The 20130-nt window shown below is 47.6% G+C and overlaps 1 protein-coding gene across 14 annotated transcripts in view; it reads right to left on the bottom strand.

The window, feature by feature from the left end:
• The window catches only part of KIF1B (kinesin family member 1B), a 136072-nt gene that overhangs the window by 4802 nt on the left and 111140 nt on the right, over nucleotides 1-20130 (bottom strand). For 7 of the 14 annotated variants that reach the window (XM_036025287.1, XM_036025297.1, XM_036025292.1 and 4 more), the window contains 13 exons: nucleotides 19871-19955; nucleotides 18430-18535; nucleotides 13299-13325; nucleotides 9863-9977; nucleotides 8974-9107; nucleotides 7911-7972; nucleotides 6087-6232; nucleotides 5666-5905; nucleotides 4522-4593; nucleotides 2546-2667; nucleotides 964-1113; nucleotides 399-591; nucleotides 82-200 (listed from right to left, as the gene is read on the bottom strand). In XM_036025287.1, coding sequence (XP_035881180.1) covers nucleotides 82-200; nucleotides 399-591; nucleotides 964-1113; nucleotides 2546-2667; nucleotides 4522-4593; nucleotides 5666-5905; nucleotides 6087-6232; nucleotides 7911-7972; nucleotides 8974-9107; nucleotides 9863-9977; nucleotides 13299-13325; nucleotides 18430-18535; nucleotides 19871-19955 — 1571 coding nt within the window. The remainder of the gene's footprint in view (nucleotides 1-81; nucleotides 201-398; nucleotides 592-963; nucleotides 1114-2545; nucleotides 2668-4521; nucleotides 4594-5665; nucleotides 5906-6086; nucleotides 6233-7910; nucleotides 7973-8973; nucleotides 9108-9862; nucleotides 9978-13298; nucleotides 13326-18429; nucleotides 18536-19870; nucleotides 19956-20130) is intronic. The other 7 variants (XM_036025299.1, XM_028513749.2, XM_036025289.1 and 4 more) reach the window with 1 other exon arrangement.

The following is a 20130-nucleotide window of genomic DNA, read 5'->3' as shown; positions in this document are numbered from 1 at the left end:
AAGACTTCCTTCTCTGTTTATGCTGAAGTCCCTGGGCCCAAGAGCCAAGGAGGGGAAGGACACACAGGGATGGCTTCTTACCGTATCGTGCCAGCAAGGAGTGGGTTAAAGGCATACAACCAGTCGTTCATGTCTTTGTCATTGAGGGCTTGCAGGAGGACCCCACGGTGCTTTGTGAGCACAGCAAAGGTGTTAGGTGCCTGAAAGAGACGCAGGTAGATGAAAACGTTACAAAGGCTACGAGCAAGGGAGACCGCCTGACATACTCATAGGGCACACAGCACTCGATACTGAAGGTTCAGATATCCGGGAGAGCTGCTGTACCACACAACGGAGTCCAGAACTTAGACAGCAAGGGTGCGTGTGGCAATGGAGAGCCAAGAGTGGGCAGGACTGACCTTCACCATGGCCTGCTGGTCCTCGCTGTACTCAACCTGCGCTGTGGACAGGTTGATAATGCCACGTTCCACTGGGTCTTTGTCACTGTTATACATGAAGACATAAGGGCGACGGACCACAACAAAATGTTTAGCCCAGTTGCTAGCAAAGGGCTCCTTGAAATGCAGGTATCCTTTCTTAGAAACCACGGAGCTAAAAAGGATAAAAAGGACAATACGAGAAAGGTTAGTTTCTCACAAAAAGGAAGTAACTAGGAGCTGAGGACCATCAAAATACGTCTCACCTAGGCCAAGTCCCCCCTCGTGTGAACAAAACAGGCAAATGATCCATTTGCCTAGAACCCGATCTGCCAAAGTGACGCAGCAGAAGAACACAGCGCACCACAGGACGAGCCAAGCTGGGCTGGGGGTGCACTACAAGATACGGCCGGAGCAGAGCCCCGGCACAGGGCGCCCACCCGGGACCCACGTGCACCACACTGCAGTACAGACCTCAGGGAAGAGCTGAAAGTACCTTCTTGCTGGACCGTTTTTATGCCTGGCACCTCTGTATGGTACTACTCACCCTGGTCTAATTTCTTCAATATCTGGAACAAGATTGAGAAACTCATTTTTTCCCGCTCGGGCCAAATAGGGTGTTTCCACAGCTGGAACGATCTGGAACTGTTCAAATTCCGTGCAGGGACTAGAGGCCCGGGAATTCGCTTCTGGGGTCCTGTAAAAGACAGAGGTCAGGGCAACAAGAGCGTCAGTGGGGTCACTGCACAATGCGTACAACCGTCTCATCGGGGGGAACGGCGCCCCCCGACCACCAGGGCCCTGCACACGTCGGTCTCCGAGAGCTCGGCCGAGACGACCTGCTGGGTGGGGTCAGTAAGGCGCCGTGGCACCTCAGCGCTCGTCGCTGATTCGTTCTAGAACTCCCGACGAGTACGGAACAAGGAAGCACTTTCTCTCATGGGGCGCTGTCGTGACCCACGCCAGTTCTAGCATGCGACAGGTCCCGAGCAAGCACCAAGCGCTAAAACATTTTTTTCTCATCAAAATGCGAGGAGTACAGGGTTTGACAAGTTCTGAAGCTGGCGAGTCCCGAGGTACGACTGGGTTCCAAATTCAACTTCAGAGGTGACAAAAGAAACTAATCTCACATTGTGGTGCGCTGACCAGCAGCGGCTGCAGCTGGAAACTCATCAGAAGTTCAAAGTCTCAGGCTCTAACCCAGATCTCCAGAACGAGAAACCCTGGGTGCGGCTCAGCCGCAGGGACTCGGACGAGCCCGGCAGATGACGCACACTGGCGCCTGAGAGCCACCGCCTTACGGGGCTGGCAGGGAAAGCAGGCCAACAGGAAGTTCCCGGCGCCCAGGCCCAGGAGGCGCAGAGCCACGGGGCGCGGTGCAGCACGGTCAGGGGAGACACCGTTCCTGTGCTCTGCCGTGGTCAGCGCCTTACCGCTCCTCGAGCCGGGGTGCATCTTACAGTCGGCAGTGTGTCATCTTTCAGTGGGGGTGCTTTTTCTTTCCCAGGGGCACACAGAATAATGTCTTACAGGCGGTGGCACCCTGGAATTAGTCACGTTACCTGGTTGTGGTCTTTTCTCTAGCCACATTCAGCTGCCTGAGTGTGGGTACAGGAAGACAGACAGCTGGATGCTAACGAGGCGGTTCTGACAGGTGGGGGTGAGGAACGGAGACAGGGCGAAGGAGCCTAATGGTGCACTGCAAAGAAGTGACTGCGGTGATAAACTCATGGAACACAGACTGAATTTGTCTCCATTATTCTTGCCTACATACTTCGTGTGTCATCCAATTGTTTTTTTCCCCAAAGTAGTTTTGAAATAATTTCCCCCAAGATGGGGCTTCCCATGTCTGGTATGACTGAGTAGCTGAGCGGGGTGGGAAGGGAAGGACAACTGGGCAGAACTGGGGAAAGAGGAGGAGGCAGTGACTGGGTGCAGAAAGTCAGAAGACGCGGTGCCGACCTGCAGCACTGCCCCAGGCACTGCGACACCCAGAAAAGGCTCCCACACATCTCTACACGCCGCCCGGCAGGACGGCGCTGCCCTCGGTCGAGAACCACCGAGCCAGAGGAAGGCTGGTATCTCCCTGGGTCCCTAGATTAGCTTCCCTCAGTGAAGCCGGTACCTACTTCTGATCCAGAGAGTTGCTCCTCGAGTCTACCAGAGAGGGGCAGGTGGAGGAGGGCGTGAGGGTGGAGCTGCTGAAGCTGGACACCGAGGGATCCCGTCCGATCGGAGAGATGTCAGACAACTGGAAGCAAACAGAACACGGCATGGGAGACACAGGTGGAGGAAACCCCTCTGCAATGAGCAGCTTTGACAGCCAGTGGCCTCACGTTCGTTAATCTTCTTCTGCTTCAGGTCATTCAAAAAAAAAACAAGCCTTAAAAATAAGTATTTTATGGCTCCAAGGAGGACGTACGGAGGGTCCAGAGACGTGAAAAGATGCTCAGTATCGCTAGACATCAGAGAGATGCAAATTAAAACCACAGTGAGATACCAATTCACACCGGTCAGAACGGCCATCATAAACAAACCAACAAACAAGTGCTGGCGAGGCCGTGGAGAAAAGGGGACACTAGTGCACTGCTGGTGGGATGGCAGACTGGTACCACCACTATGGAAAACAGGATGGAATTTCCTCAGAAAACTAAAGATGGAACTGCCTTTTGACCCAGCAATTCCACTGCTGGGACTCTATCCTAAGAACCCTGAAACACCAATCTAAAAGAACCTGTGCACCCCAATGTTCACAGCAGCACAATTTACAATAGCCTAGTGCTGGAAGCAACCCAAGTGCCTATAAGTAAGTGAGTAGATCAAAAAACTGTGGTACATTTACACAATGGAATTCTACACAGCAGAAAGAAAGAAAGAAAGAGCTCCTACCCTTTGCGACAGCATGGATGGAACTGGAGAGCATTATGCTAAGTGAAATAAGCCAGGTGGTGAAAGACAAATACCATACGATCTCACCTTTAACTGAAACCTAATCGACAAAACAAACAAGCAAGCAAAATATAACCAAAGACATTGAAATTAAGAACAAACTGACAGTAACCAGGAGGGAGAGGGGAGGGGGTAGTAGGGGGAAAAGGGTGAAGGGTTTACAGGAAGAACTTTAAACCCTTTATAGGACATACGAGCAAAAACAAGGAGGGGCAGACACAAGGGAAGGATGGCTGGGGTGGTGAGGAGGGGTGTGGAGGGGAAGGCAGAAAACTGTACTTGAACAACAGTAAAATTTAAAAGTATTTAATTTTAAAAAAGGTATTTTATGGCCTGAGTGTCAGAATCAAGACACTTACAAGAGGCAAGGTTGGCTTTTTATATTGCCACTGGCCTCCTACATTAATTAAGGGACCCTGTCTATGCGAGCCGAGCACTCAGAGACAACACGCACTGTTCTAAGAACGGGGGACAGGCCCTGCCCTGCCCTGCCGGAGCTCACACTCTCAGTGGAGAAGGCAGACCATAAACCAGTCAACACGCACATTCAGGAGGGTCGGGCAGTGGTAAGCGCTATAGCAAAAAATGAAGAAGAAGGGAAGGGTTTAGACAGTGTAAGGGAGCTGCCGGCTTTGCATTGAGCCGCTAGGCTGACATCATTTGAACCGAAGAAGGCAGTACATAAAGGGGCCAGTCCCGGGAACATCTGGGAGAAGACTACTCTGGGCAGAGAACACAGGCTACAAAGACCCCCGAGGCAGGAATGAGCTTCAAGTATCTGCAGAAATGGCAAAAAGGTCAAGGTGACTAGAATAGAGTGCATGACCCAGAAGTTCTTTAAAGTGTTCACCTCACTCTTTGTGGACGGCAACAGAATTTTATGCCACCAAGAACCTCGGGACTTCCTGCGACCTATCATACTCTAACAAGCCACCCCCTACAGAATATTCTCCAAGGGACTCGGGAAAAAGCCAAAATAGTTCCCATCTGATAATCACTCTAAGAGACACAGACATTTACTTTTCTCTTCAAAGCCCGGTGTTCTGAACAATCAGATACAGCAGTGGGTATGTCATGCACCCTCAAATACCGTGCTTGAACCACATCGAGCCACCTGCAAGCAGTGTAAGCCGGGGACAGAGTCTGAGCTGCTCACCTTACAGTCGCTGATGCTGCCGTGCACCTGGCTGAACTCCCGGTTGAAAGTGTGGGTGAGAAGCTGCAGGCACTGGGGAAGAGAAAGGGGCAGTGTAAGTTTCCGTGATTAAAAGAAGCCCTGAATGCGAGGCAAGACGGGAAAACCACGCGCCTAAGACCCTCAGGGGGGTCCGATGCTGCTCAACAGCTCTAGAAATAAACTGAACATACAACAAGGGAGCCTGTACATGCCTAATAACAAAGATAAAACGAGTGGGTAAAAAAGTCATTCTCAAATCTATAGAAGTGAACACTTCAACACCAGAGCTCGGAAGTGCTTAAGAATGCAACAGCATCCCTTTCATGCCTATTCTGCCCTGGCACTAAAAGGCATGGAGACTTCTGGATGGACCTACTTACCTAAATCAATTAGACCACCGTTCGATTATTAAGACAAAACAGACACTAAGTCCCTCTCATCTGCCTGGGAGTCATCCTCAACGACCCCTCTGCCTTCTCCCACCACGTCCAGGACACAAGGAGTGCCAGTTCTAACTCCCAAGTATCTCTAGCATGCCCCTCTTTCCTCTTTGTCCCACACACCTGTCTCAGATAAAAACCTTTATCACTTCTCATCTGCGTTACTGCGGGAAAGAGATGCTTCTGTCTCTAGCCTCTCTCTTCACCACAAACCCACCGCCTTGCATGCTGCCAGGGAAGTCTTTCTAAAACATCAATACCTCCTTAAAACACTTCCACATTGCTCCCAATGCACTGGAAACTCTTCAGAATGGTGCGCAGACCCTTTACGATGCCCTGGCCCACCCCGCTGACTCCATCCCTGACCCCCCACGGGACTCCCACGCCGACTGCCAGGACAGCTGCTCCCTCCTTGTGCTCCTTCCGAGGTCAGTTCACAGGTGCCCCCTGCGGAGGCCTCTCCTCTGACTCCCACGACGCCCGGACATACACCTCTGCCACATGCGTGTCACTACCTGCCCGCAAGTTTATCAAGGGTAGAAACCGAGTTCTAGTTATTTCTACATTCACAGTGTGAGCACAGGCCATGAGACAGAGGCCCTCCAGGGAAGAGGAACAGGGAACTGACAGATCAGCTGAGAGTCTCACTGGGAAAACGCTCAGCCACGGGAGGGGCTCCGAACCTTGGTGGCCAGCTCCTTCTCCCGATCCACCAGGCTCTCGATGTCCGCTGAGTCGTACCCACTGCTCTCACTGGGTGTGACAGCACTCTCAAAGGTGGTGGTTGAGATCTGAGAGGAGATGCTGGTGGAGGTGCTGAGGGTCCCACTGCTCAGGCTAGGGGACAGCGAGTCGCTCAAGGATTTGGGGATGCTGTCATCCAGTCTCTCACGCAGCAGCAGGAAGTGGCGGGTCTTCTCCACCTAAGAACAACAGCACACACACATCAGCAAATGCAAAGCTCACCAGGCTTTGCGAGTCCAGTGTCATGCCTCATCGTGATCAGAACTGAAAGCCGGGGTCACCCAGAGGCGGGGGCTGGATGACTGATACTTGGGCGCTCCCGCTCGAGTGCTCGTCTGGGCGTCTCCTGCCCTGGGCTACCTCGTGCAGGAGCTCCAGCTTCTCCAGCTCCCACTGGTGCTCAAGGATGAGGCTGTCTCCGCGGGGCCGCCAGCCTGCCAAGTTCTCTTCTCCCCGCACATACGCCACTGACGTATCCAAGACTTTTCTTCTCCTCCTCTGCATGCCTGAGACAAGAGGAAACAACTCTTTTTTTTTTCCAGAAAAATTCGATTCCAATTTTACCTCAAAATGAATGAATAATTCATATACATGGTGAACTAAGATAGATTTGGTCTCAAAAATACATGGGATTTTGTTAATTAATAACAATTCATCACCCTCTCCCCAGAGCAATTCTCTGAATTGCTTTTAAAACTGAGTTTTATAGTCTTTGGCAATTATGAAAACTGCAATGCAATTTGAGAAAAGGTTAATATGTTAAGGGAAAAGGCAGAGAAGATTAACTAGTCCATACACTGTGGTGCCAAATACATAAAACCACACCTGTATGAAAAAGCGGGAAGGGACTGCATAATGCATGCACACACACCCCACGCCCCGCTTTTAAGCAGCTTGGTTAGAACAGTAGGTGACAGGCGGCTTTAGCCCCCATCATCTCCCATTACCCTTTTTTAAAAGACTTTATTTTTTTAGAGAGGGAAAGGGAGGGAGAAAAAGGAGGAGATAAACATCCATGTGTGGTTGCCTCTCGCACACCCCCTACTGGGGACCCGACCTACAACCCAGGCATGTGCCCCGACTAGGAATCAAACCAGCGACCCTTTGATTTGCAGGCCAGCACTCAATCCACCGAGCTACACCAGCCAGGGCACATTACTTTTTAAACATGTTAAACTGCTTTTATGTATAAAAAAAACAGGAATTTATGTTAATTTAAAAAACCCCTCCAGAAACTCCCTGGACATGATAATTAACTGCTACTGGGACTCGGATTCGTACTCAAAGTCTTCATTTTTAAAAATCTAAATCTTAACTGTGAGCCCTGACCTCTTTCCATATATGCTCTCTAAGATGATTCTAACTCATATTAACCAAATGTCTTTTCTTAAAAAACCCTGACTTTTGCCCTGGCCAGTGTGGCTCAGTGGATTGAGCGCTGGCCTGTAAACCGAAAGGCTGCTGGTTCGACTCCTGGTTGGGGCACATGCCTGGGTTGCAGGCTGGGTCCTCAGTAGCGGACATCTGAGAGGCAGCCAATTGATCTTTCTCTCCATCTCTTTCTCCCTTCCTTCCCCGCTCTCTAAAATAAATAAATAAAATCTTAAACAAACAGAAAAAAACCCTGACTTTTATCCATGTCCCAGTTTAAAAACAAAAAAACCCAAAGTTCTGCTTAAGACCACCAAGTTGAAGGAAAAGAACTCCAAAGAGACATCAAAAAGAACTAAGGTTCCACTTTGTTTGTGTTCCAGAGCACAGGCCGTTCAAATTCTGCCTTGACACCCCCTGTAAAGTGAAACTGCCAAATTACCTTTGGGGCTAAGGTGGACAGCAAAATGTTTATGAAGTTTTCCAAGCCAAATTCATTCTAATACACCTCAATTTATAAATAATATTCCAGAGCTTGATAAACATTTTGTTTGATACAGTTATAAAAACTTTATCAAGTTTTTACTTTCCAATCAAAACTTAACAGTTTTTATAACTGTATTGTATGTCATGAACTGAAATGTTATAACTCAGAAAAAGATAAGTTCTGGCACCAAAATTATGGCTATAAAATATGCCTGGTATCTTAAAAAGTTTCTATCTACCCTACATGGGTGGGGTAGACTTTGGGCATAATACACTCCAAACACACACAGAGACAACTATCACGTTCCCCACTCCATAAGATCTTACCTGGACTACCTGTGTCTGCCATTTTGCATAAACTGAGTTCATAAATTCCAGTGACTCGATTGCTATTTGAATGAAAACAAACAATTGCTTAATATCTCACAGCACAGAAACAGGAAAATCTCAGCTCTCTCTACTAGCAGGGGGGTCCAACCTATGGCCCATGGGCCGCATGTGGCTCGGGAGGGTTATGAACGTGGCCCAGCACAAAATCGTAAACTTTCTTAAAACAGTATGAGGTTTTTTTGTGATTACATGTTGCAATGTATTTAATGTGTGGTCCAAGACAACTGTTCTTCTTTCAGTGTGGCCCAGAGACGCCAGAAGGTTGGACACCGCTGCAAAACACTGTCTCCTCTGTAGGGACTGCGACTCACCCTCGAATATAAGTATCTTAGTTTTTTCCTGTTCTGAACTTCAGAAGTATGTGTTTTTCCTACATCCTACATCTGTTCTCATCTCAATCTTTTGAACATTTTAATTTTAACAGGATGAATAAAGTTGAATGATTAAATTAGACAGCTTATAATACAAATATAAAAATTAAAAATGTGCCTTTTCTTACTGCGAGAGAGGAGGAGGGGGGAAAGCCCAACTAGAACGAGGTGATAAACATCGACCTCTGGGGAGGACAATCAGGGAGGGGCACCGAACTTTCCATTCTATTAGTAATACTTGTATTTTATGCTGGCTGTGATGCATAGGTACTCGTTGCGTTATTCTTGACATATTTTTGTGTATCTTAAATATGAATACATCTTTAAAAGATGAAAAATCCCACTGGTAATCTGCTAGAATAATGGTGACATTTTGTTGTAAAAAAATGCAGTCCTTGCAGACCATTTTGGAAGTGTTCACAGCGTAATCTTCCTTCCTCCCCTCTTTCCTCAACTCATCATTATTTTATTAAACGTCAACATTCAAGTCACTGCATTCCAGGGGTGAGTGCCAGAATGGCTTACAGGTTGTAAACTACCCCTGGGACAGCAAGCCAGGGACACCCAGGGCTCTGCTGATCCGTTACTGGGCAAACCAACCGGAAGCTAAACCCGTCTCAGACACTCACGCGTCTGGTGACTTGGAGTAGCCGCTGCCAAAGAGGCTGCGCAGAGAGCGCGGCGGCGAGATCCTGGCGTCCCGGGAATAGAAGACCATACACACGTCCTTGGTGATGACGGCCGGCTGGATGCAATGGTCCAGCTGAAAGCAGACGGGAGGGGGCTCCGTGAGCGACAGAGACAGCATCTGTGACAAGAGTCTGTGCGCCCCCACGTCTGGGACGCTGGTCCCTGATGTGGGGACTGGAGGATTCCAGCTCTACCAGCTATTTCAACAGCCACGCCAGGGCAATAACACATGTGGGCAAGGTTAGGTGGCGCTCCTTGCAGATACATTTAGCTTTCACAAGTTTTTTGTAACAATGGCTCACATGTATTACTTAAGCACTGTTCTAAATCCTTTTACATGACATCACAACAATTTCCTGTGGTAAATGCTATCATTGTCCCCCCTTAAGACATGAGGAAATCGAGGCACAGAGCGATGACGCCATCTGACCAAGGACATGCAGAGAGTAGCTGGCAGCACAGGGGTCTGGGCTCACACGGGCTGGTTCCAGGGTCCGTACTGTTAACCACTACTGGGCTCCGTTCAAAACCACAAAAGCGGGGGTGGGGGGGGGGGAGTCTTCTTAAAATCACACATTCTTGGGAGATGGGCCTACTAAAGCTAAAGCTCTGAAACTAAAGAAAAGGCACGTGCCTTTCTGATTAAATAGGGACTAGGAACAGACCTGATGTAATCAGAACACCCAGCGAGGCATAATAAAATAAATAACTCAAGGATGTGGAGGGAGAAAGGAGGCCAGTGGAGTCTTCCCTACCCATTTCCTGCTGCAACCCGCCCGTTGTTCAGGGCTGCCTGTTTGTAGCAACTCAAGTTCTGCGTCTCCTCACCTCTAAGTAGGCCGACAAGGTCATGTAGATCTTTTCCCCGTAGGGTGTTACTCGGTTGAGAAGAAGGGAGTTATGGAGGGAGCTGTCCCACACGGCCTCAAAGCGGTAGAAGGTCCTAAGGTCAGAAAGGCAAGGAGTCAGCCAAAAGAAGCTGAAGTCACCTGCGCCCAGAAACTGTCATTGTCAGTAACATTACAGGATCGTATGCCAATCAACGTTTTCAATTTACTGAAATCCAGCAGCAGAGTGGGACCTTTACCTCCTGGGAGAAAAAGGTAGCCCCCCCCCCCCCCCATCATCAAAGGACACTCAGCTATGCTATTTTTTGGTGGTGGTGGAACGAGCCTGCTTCTCCTCTGCCTAAAACACAAAAACGGTGAGATCAACCAGAGGGGTTAGGGTGGAAAGGATAAGTGAGTATGGACAAACACTGAAAGAAGAAAGAAAAACTAAGTACGCTCATCTGAGAGCAGGAAGCAAATACTCAGTAATTTGTAAGCTGCAGTCTTCATATCACAATCCAGTATTGCTGAGCCCCAGGAATGTCACAAACCTATCTGGGAGAATTCATGAAGGAACAAGCCTAGACAACCTTGTTTTAAATGAAAGAGCAAGAGGTTATTCTTAGCTGATGTTTTGGTAAATGATTTTTAATCACAAAGCTAGCCAACTATTATTTGTCAGTTTTCCAAAAATATGCACTTGAAAGTCAATCTTACATTGAAATAGCTAGAAGCATGATTTAACAGACACTGTAACATTTTAAAAGTTGTTCAAAGAGCTTCCTTTTTGCCACGGGTAAAATAACAGACCCTAACTGACCCTAACCCTCCAGGCCCGCGCATCGTGCCTGAAGCAAGGGGCTGAGTGACAGCAGCGCTGCAGATCGTCCCCCAACACTACTCAGGCTCCTTCTCGGACCCCCGGAAACAGTGTGGGGGGAGACACCCTGTCACCCCAGCAGAGTGGACTTCCCACCGCCACTACTCTCTGCAGGCGTACTACACCTCGCCCGATCCCACAAAAGTCTTAGACGCCTGTTCCCTGCGCCATACCTCCCTCCTGCCTCCTTCCCACTGGTGCTGCCTGTTCCGGGCTTCCTGTGACAAAGGGCTGGCATATCTCATCTCTAAACTGTTCCCACGATTCCTTCTCTAGAAACAATACAGAGAGAACAATCCACTTCTAAAAGAACTCCTTAACCACACCCATCCTCCAAGCGCCGGTGCGTGAAGCCTGATCATTTCAGTGTGCAGCTGCTTCTAGATCTCAGTCTTCTTGAAGCACTTGAAGCTTCTTTAAAACATCTAGTGTTTCAGGCAGCGTGTGCGGACTGAGAAAATTCTCCACGAGGCCACGAAAGGAATGGAGACATGACCAACATGACAAAGATGGAGAAAACCACCAAGAGACCCAAATAATAACCACAACAAAGGACAATGGAAGCCTTCCCATGGCTCCTGACCTCACTGGACTCGGCAGAGAACCCTTTGTGCACCCACAAAGCCCTGTTTGGGTCAAGTCTTCACTTTAATTTGGTTTGAGACAAACTCAACACTGGGTGGCAACCCCACTACTTCAGCGGGAGCCACTGCGGGCTCTGTCCCGAGACCGCTCTGTCATCGCACCTCTGTTTGTGGCGGTGGAACAGGACCTTACCTGACACATCACGAGGTCTGGACACACCCCTGCTGAGTGGAAGGAACCCCCCCTTCTTAGAGGGAGGGCATCTGTTAACTCAGAGACCCCTGACAGATGGTCCTCTCACTGCTGCCTGCAATTTGAAACCACCCTGCGGCACCTCCCACTGCCGTGGTTTTAGGCTTCGTGACTCTTTTTCAAATGGGGCAAATGTTTTAAATTTGTGTAAGAAAACCTCTTCACATTTTTGTTTTCAGGTTTTCCCTTAACCTAAGGAGAAAATTTCACTGGTAGAAACTTGCCAGACATAAAGGAATTTTTAAAAATCGATTTGAGAGAGAGAGGAAGGGGGAGGCGGAGGGGATAAGAGGGGGAGAGAGAGGGAGAGAGACACATCAATTCGTTACTTCATTTATTTATGCATTCAATGCTTGATTCCTGTATGTGTCCTGACTGGAGATCAAACTCGCAACCTTAATGAACAGGGACCATGCACTAACCAACTGAGCTACCCAGCCAGGGCTCACAAAGGAATTAAAAAAATATATATATATATATATATATATATTTTTTTTTATTGCATTCTTTCTTTTTAAAGATTTTATTTAGTTTTAGAGAGGGGAAGGGAGGGAGAGAAAGAAACATTGATCTCCTGTTGCCTCTTGCATGCCCCCAACTGCAACGCAGGCATGTGCCCTGATTTGGAATCAAACAGGTGACCTTTTGGTTCACAGGCTGATGTTCAATCCACTGAGCCACACCAGCCAGGGCCCATAAAGGAATTTCTGACTCCACTAAAATCTTCTGGTATTTTGTGTGTGTGTGTGTGTGTGGTGTGGGGGAGTAGTTTCTTTTTGGTTTTGTTTTATTTGGTGCTTGGGAGTTACCACAGCACATTCTTTTAGAATATCCACCAAAGGTGGCAATTTTCGACAGGTGGTTGTAAGAAATACAACCATGTCAAGACAGGTGAGAAATGTCAACTGAGTCAGCTAGCAAGAGAATTTAGAGTTAGACGCAGGGCTAAATCCGGAGACATGGTTTCCTGTAAGGCTCTTACTGTGGTTAGAAAATGATCTTAAATGGATTTCTCAAATGTCTGAACAATGGTTGTGTGTGTGTTAAAAAAACCCAAAACATTAATGCATTTTAGGCCATACTGCCATGTATCCCTTTTTTCCTTCCCTAAACTGAATACAGAGAGAGATGGAAAAATTTTCCTTCACTGTGTTTTCATATTCAAAAGAAGAAAGTAAACAGACGAGACAGGCAGCCTTGACAAGGAGAAAAGTTTAACAATAAAAATACTTCTCACAGACTCAGCTGCCCAAATAGCTAGATTGGTCTCTACTACCATTTAGGACAAAAACAAAGAAGAAAAGCTAATGATTACGCAAAGCTACATACAGAGCAACAGACTTTCCAAGCTTTTGGCAGAGAGCAGACTACGGGAAGAGGAAACACAGCCTGAGACTCTGTGAAATGAGGGGAGTGACACTCTGTTTTGTAGTGCAGGAGGGAAACCCTGAGGGGCACAAGAATGAAACGGACAAGTTTAGTACATGGGGTGAGGAAATAATGAAGAACCGCACAAATCCCTTAAGAAGGCGTGTGTGACGTTCTGCACACGCCAGAAAGCCCGGGGTTAACAGGTGCAGAACAGCTTCTCTCTGTTCCGGGGTCGCTGAGACTCGCGGGGGGTAAACACTGAATTAAAATAGCAATCTAGGCGACACAAGACACAAAGCATCGATCAACTAGAATCTCTATGTGCAAAAAAGCAAACGGAAAATACCTAGGAACATCCTTATCAAGACAGAGCCTGCAAAAACATAGAAAAAGCTTTTGTTAGTGAAGCAAAAAAAAAAGAGAGAGAGAAGAAAGTAGAAGAAAATATACAGAAAAGACAAATTTGCTGTTAGGTAAAATTCAAGTGGACAATCAGCGGAGAACTCAATGGCACACAATTTATGGAGGAATCACAACAATGACACGGGTCCCTCTCCCGAAACATGCAGTTACAGAAAACGCTGGGCGCAGGAGGGATATGGAGACAGCCTCTACTAGCATCCCTTTCCTGGGGACTAAGCACCGGAAATGGTGGGACGCTGCTGTGGAGTAAGGGAAACAAGTCAGTAAGGCAAGTAACGCAAGTGAGGGACTTGGAGGAAAAGGAGTGGTGAACCTTGTGAGTCACACTGCAGTACCAACGTACCAGAAAAGCCCTCTACCTTACCTACACAACACGCCCAAACTGCAGCTCTGTACGCCCAACTGTAAACACTGACCCTAGGCTAACAGAACAAAAGTTCTCTTAACCGAACTCCACTTAGTAACTTACCACATGTCCCTAAAGAAGACTTACGTTTTCCATGTCCCTAAAATATAAAGACTGATGTCCATTTCTCACCGAATATTCAAAACTAGAGATATTTCTCCTACATTCAGACTATTTGTTCCAAAGAGGTGAGCTGTAAGCTTATCAAGTATCTGTAATATTTGGTCCCAAACCTGTTTATGCAGTTATATTGGTTAATAATCTAATTTAATTAAATATTAGGCAAATCAATAAGACATGAGGGCAGAAGGAATTTTTGTTCAGTGTGAATCACAACTAAGTGTAAAAATCAGGTGACCATTTCAAAAAGATTTGATAATGGTGAGTTGTGTAAAAAAGTTAAGTGTAGGTGAGGTCAATGTAAAAGAAAGAGAAAATAGTAAAAGATTTGGCACTTCAGATTTTTAAAAATTTCATTTGGAATACAGTTGTCCTGATTTCCCCTGCTTTGCTCCCCTCCACCTAGCGCCCCTCATCCCCTCAGGAAACCCCCCCACCATTGTTTGTGTCCATGGGTCATGCGCAGAAGTTCTTTGGCTCCTCCATTTCCAAACTGCACTTTACATCCCCGTGGCTATCCCGTAACTGCTTATTTGTACTTCCTAATCCCCTCACCTCCTCACCCATTCTGCCACACTCCCCTCCCATCTGGCAACCATCAAAATGCTCTCTGTGTCAGTGATTCTGTCCCTGTTCTACTTGTTTGCTTAGTTTGTTTGTTAGATTCAGTTGTTGACAGGTATGTATTTCCTGCCATTTTATTGTTCATACTTTTGATCTTCTTTTTCTTAAATAAGTCCCTTTAACATTTCACATAATAATGGTTTAGGGATAATGAACTCCTTTGGTTTTTCTTGTCTGGGAAGCTCTTTATCTGTCCTTTGATTCTAAATGATAGCTTTGCTGGATAGAGTAATCTTGGCTGTAAGCTGCTTTTCCTGTCTTTGAATATTCCTTGCCAATCCCTTCTGGCCTGCAAACTTTCTTTTGAGAAATCAGCTGACAGTCTTATGGGAATGCCCCTGTAGGTAACTAAGTGCTTTTCTCTTGCTACTTTTAAGATTCTCTCTTTATCTTTAACCTTTGGCATTTTAATGATGATGTGTCTTGGGGTGGGCCTCTTTGTACCCATCTTGTTTGGAACTCCCTGTGTTTCCTGGACTTCCTATTTCCTTCACCAAATTAGGGAAGTTTTCTTTCACTCTCTCTTCAGATAGATTTCCAATTTCTTGCTCTTTCTCTCCTCCTCCTGGCACTCCTATGATGAGAATGTTGGAACGCTTGAAGTTGTCCCAGAGGCTGCTTACGCCATCCTCGTTTTTTTAAGATTCTTTTTTCTTCTTGTTCTGATTGGCTGGTTTTTGCTTCCTTATGTTCCAAATCATTGATTTCATTCTAGGCTTTATTCACTCTACTGCTGTTTCCCTAAAAACTGTTCTTTATTTCCATTAATGTATCCTTTTTTTTAAATCGTTGTTCAAGTAGAGCTGTCTTCCTTTGTTTCTGACTGGATCTTTTTCATGCTGCTGAGGTTCTCACTAAGTTCCTTGAGCATCCTTATAACCAGTGTTTTGGTCTCTGCATCTGATAGGTTGCTCATCTCCATTTAGGTATTTTTCTGGAGTCTTGATCCGTTCTTTCATTTGGGCCATGTGTCTTTGTCTCATTTTAGCAGCCTCCCTATATTTGTTTCTATGTATTAGATAAAGCTGCTACCCTGTCCTGGTAGCACAGCCTAATATAGTAGGTGTCCTGTAGGGTCCAGTGGCACGGATTCCCCATCATCAAAGCTGGGTAACTGAAGTGTACCCTTTGTGTGGGCTGAGTACACCTCTTGTAGTTGAACTTTGGTTGCTGTTGGCAGGTCAGTGGGAGGGATTTTCTCATGCCAATCAGCTGCAATGGCTGACCAGCAACCTCTGCCCTCCAAGGAGGATCAGCTGTGTAGGAGTAGGGTAATGATGCTCCAACATGGACTGTAGCTGACCACTGGGTGTGCAGGCCCTGGGGTTTCCCGGGTGATACAGGCCAAGGCCAGACCCCACCTGTGTTCTTCCCAGGGCCACACTGCATAAGCTCTAAATCAATCTGAGATGGCTGCTACTTGTGCTGGGCTTGGAGATTCCCAGGCAAAGCCAAGCTGTGAATCTAGGCTGGCTGCCGCTAGTGCCAGGCCTGGGCCATTTAGCAAGAGGCACAGGAGTAGAGGCTCACTGAGGCAGCTATTGATTGTTTGATAAAATTTAGGAAGATGTGAAGCATAAGCCCAAACCAGCCATTCACATGGAAAAGTCAGGGTTCACAGTTTGGGTTGGCCCGTAAGTTGGGCAGGACAAAGTCTCCGAGTCTCGTGGTCTCCAGAGCAGGACAGTGTTAGCCAGGTTGATGGGGTCTCGGACATGGCACCCACTTACTGGCTCTGGCTGTCAGGGGAGGGCTCTGAAAAGAGACAACGGCCTCTTCCCACCTTTCTGTCCAGAAGAAAACTGTCCCCCAGCTCCGACCTGGATTCCCGACATTTCGGTCCCCCGTGTGCCACTGGTGCCTTTCAAGCTGCTGCCCCAGTGCTGGAGCTCACAGGGAGTGGATCTGAGTACATCTGTGTGGGTTCTTTAAGGGGAATTGCTTGGGACTCCAGAAGTTTCTTCTGCTGACTCAATCCCCGCTGGTTTTTGCAGCCAGAAGCTGTGGGGACTTACCTTCCTGGCACTGGAACCCTGGGCTAGGGGGCTTGGTGTGGGGCTGGGACTCCTTGCTCCCAAGATATCCCTCCCAAATTTCTGTCTACCACATGTGGATGTGAGTCCAGCTCCTTCCACATCTCCACCCCTCTTCCCAATCTGGATGGATGTGTTTTCTTTAATTCTGTAGTTGTTGGACTTATATTCAACTTGACTTCTGACAGTTCTGAGTGATGGCTGTTCTACAATTTAGTTGTAATTCTGATGTGGTTGTATGAGGAGGTGCTCCATGTTTACCTACCCTGGCACCTCGACCCGAAGTGAGCACTCAGATTTTCTTCTCAGGTTTCTAGCTCTTGCTCCGCCAAGTTGAAATCCACAGACAACGAATTATAGATGTGGTTTTGCAAGAAAGACAACCAGACATCCAACAAATGCCCCTACAGTTGAAGAAAAGGCCTTGGCCCGACAGCAAGAGCTTGACAAATTAATGTACATTTACATAGTTTAAATTAAAACAAAAATATTTAAAGTGTTCTTGATTTAGTCAACTTTTTTGATTAACACTAAGTTTCTATCATGAAAGATAAGCTGCTTCTGTCAAAGCTGAATTCTTCTCCTACAGCATCTGGCTTGCTGCTGGGCACGAAAGAAAGGGTTTTTGAAGGCTATTCTAACGTAGGCAAGCTTAGCACAACCAGCATTTCAACCTAACACCGTGCATTTTGCTAGGTGCCCTAGGGAAATTTACCATACACTTCTCACAGTTGCAAAGCAAATGTGGTGACTGCCGCCGATTACCTGCTGTGAACGTCCGGCAGAACTCAAAACATTGTAAGGAGCTAGCGCTGGCCCGAGAGAAGGGTCCTGCTCAAGATTCTAGATCAGGGAGGGTCCACGCTTCCTTCCTCACTTCTGCCGCCCATCCCCGTACACGCACCCCCTCTCGAACCTCTGCCCGCCCTTTCCACAGCCGCCGCCAGCGACTCCTACGGGCATAAAGCAGATGCCTGTTTCTTTTTTCTCCTTCCTATACAAAACTATGACATTTCCTTCCTATACAAGGAAATAATGGGAAAAGATTAATCCTGGCCCAAACTTTTAATTCTGTTTTTTCCTATCCCTCTTCCCAATATAGCTGTGAGCAAGTTCTTCAAGAGCAGACAAGCACGGAGAAGCCCTGTCATGCAAAGGCAGCATTCTAAGCCCACGTCAGAACACGCGTGCTTCCTTCCCAGCCCTTAACTATGTAACACAACGGATCTCCGTGCACAGCAGCGGAGCGCCTTTCCTGGGGAGGTAAGAGGGCCCAGGAGATAATTTCCAGTTTGACACGGCAAAGTGGAATGGTTATGTACTTTATGCACTGTCTCTCATCAATTGATTAAAAGTGGAATTCTAAAGAAAACTAATTTAAAATTAAAAGACGGCCTATACTGGTAGCAGCAACAACTACACACAGGGGGGTTCGCCGCCCCGGGAGGTCACGTTTCCAGGACACGGAGGACTGGGAGAGCCTTCTCCACAGCCACCACGGCACAGAGCCTTCAGTCTTAGCGGTACTGACTCTGTGCTGTTCACGCCACCGGACAGCACGCTGCTAGCGTTCTTCTCCTGCGTCTTCTCGTTCGCTGTGCTGCATCCGCTGCGCACGGGAAAGAACAGTCCCATTCTCTGAGGTCACTAATCGCGCGCGCGCACACACACACACACACACACACACACACACACACACCTCCCATTATTCATGTGCTTATGTCGGGGGGCGGGAGAAGAAACAGGAAGTCTGAAGTGAGAAGGGAGTTAGCTTCTCCACCTCAGTGGGAGTCACTAATGAAGGAGGAATCTGACCGCGTACGGATCAGCCTGCGGGGCCGACTCGTCACGCTACCCCCGAGGGGGCCCACCTGCTGGAGTTGTGGGAAGACTTCAGGTACTTGGCAGAGATGATATTTAGGGAGAGGATGGCATCCACGGCAGCTTCGTCCACCTCGGCCTTATTCCGAATCCGGCCTAAGGAGATAAAGAAACCAGAACATGGGTACACTTTAAAAAGAAAGCATCTCTTCAGTTTTGTGTAAGAATTTTCCATACAAAGATTAATTTTGAAAAAGCTTGAAACCTACTGTCCCAAACAGGAGAGAGTATACTTTTCCTTCCAGGGGTTTAACCTGGTCCACAGACACCCGAAGGGGTCTATGGACAGAATTCAAAATGTCCGTGAATGTGACTAGAAAAAACACTCCAACTTTATTTTCACGAACCTCTAAGTGAAACTCAGCATTTCCTTCAACCATGAGGGGAGGGGCAAGCCACAGGAGAGTTAGCAGTGCCCACGACTCCGTCCCCAGGAGAGACCACGGATGCTCTCACAACACACTGATGTGAAGTATCCCCACACTCACCTCTGGCCCTGAGCTGCAGAAGGTCAGTCTGCTGACTAGCGCGGCAGCACAGACACGCCTGGGCTACAAATGTGTCCAGTGTTTGTTTAACGAGTCTGCTTCAGTATTACTGGCTCCCCTGTAACCCTAAACACTTTATTTTCTATATTTAAAAACATAATTCTGCCCTGGCTGGTGTGGCTCAGTGGATTGAGGGTGGGCCTGCAAACCAAAGGGTTGCTGGTTCTATTCCCAGTCAGGGCACATGCCTGAGCTGCAGGCCAGGTCCCCAGGAGGGGGCGTGCGAGAGGCGACCACACATTGATGTTTCTCTCCTCTTCCTCCTCCCTTTCCCTCTCTCTAAAAAGAAATAAAATCTTTAAAAGCAAAACAAAACCAACCAACCCATCATTCCGAGGCTTCACCACTGTCAAAGGGCGGAAGGCAAGAGAAGGCTCAGAACCCCTGCCACACTCTTCTAAAGGTTAGACTGCTCAGCCAATTTTCCCTCTCACTACGCCTTAGTTTAATTTCTCCACTCTGCCTATGGGCTGCTAGCCATCTGCATGTTAGACATATTCCTGACTTTCTCACTTTAAATGTTTACGTGGAAAACAAAACAAATCCCCTCTAATTTCCCTGGAACCCATTCAGATCTTTTTCACTTGTTCTCATTTTGGTACTTATGTATCGAACTGCTTTGCACACGTATATGCTGTCTCTTCAAATGAAGGGCAAGCTCAGAGTGCGCAGAGCCTTCTGGCACAGAACCACCCCCACAGCAGCTGAGTAAAACAATGCTGAATAGCGTTCCCCTAACGACGGAGCCGAGAAAAAGGAGTAGTTTCAACCTCACGGCCTCTGTGCTCCCTAGTACAGTCTCACACATCCCCTGGGCTCCCAACAGGAGGAAGGTAATCTCTAAAAAGCCCGGCTCCGTCCTCAGCTGACAGCATGCACTCACCTACCACCAGCTCCCGAACATCCTTCCAATGGAGCTCACTTCCCTTCTCGTGGATAATGGTCACTGTGATCCTTCGCTGGATGCCCTAGATAACGGAGCAGGGTTGTCTGTTAGCTAGGACAAACTACCATTTCCTCTCATTTGTTGTTTTTGGGATTGTTCAGTATCAGGAGAGGCAGGAAAGAGGGGTAAGAGACAAGGGGAAATGTGCTGTCCACACTGTTGTTCTAAACAACGGGGTACAGGTCAGGGACTGGGGA

Source organism: Phyllostomus discolor, chromosome 5, assembly GCF_004126475.2.
Source record: "Phyllostomus discolor isolate MPI-MPIP mPhyDis1 chromosome 5, mPhyDis1.pri.v3, whole genome shotgun sequence".
Classification (NCBI taxonomy): Eukaryota; Metazoa; Chordata; class Mammalia; order Chiroptera; family Phyllostomidae; genus Phyllostomus; species Phyllostomus discolor.
Note: the sequence above shows the minus strand (reverse complement) of the source record. Positions and strands in the feature narration are given on the sequence as shown.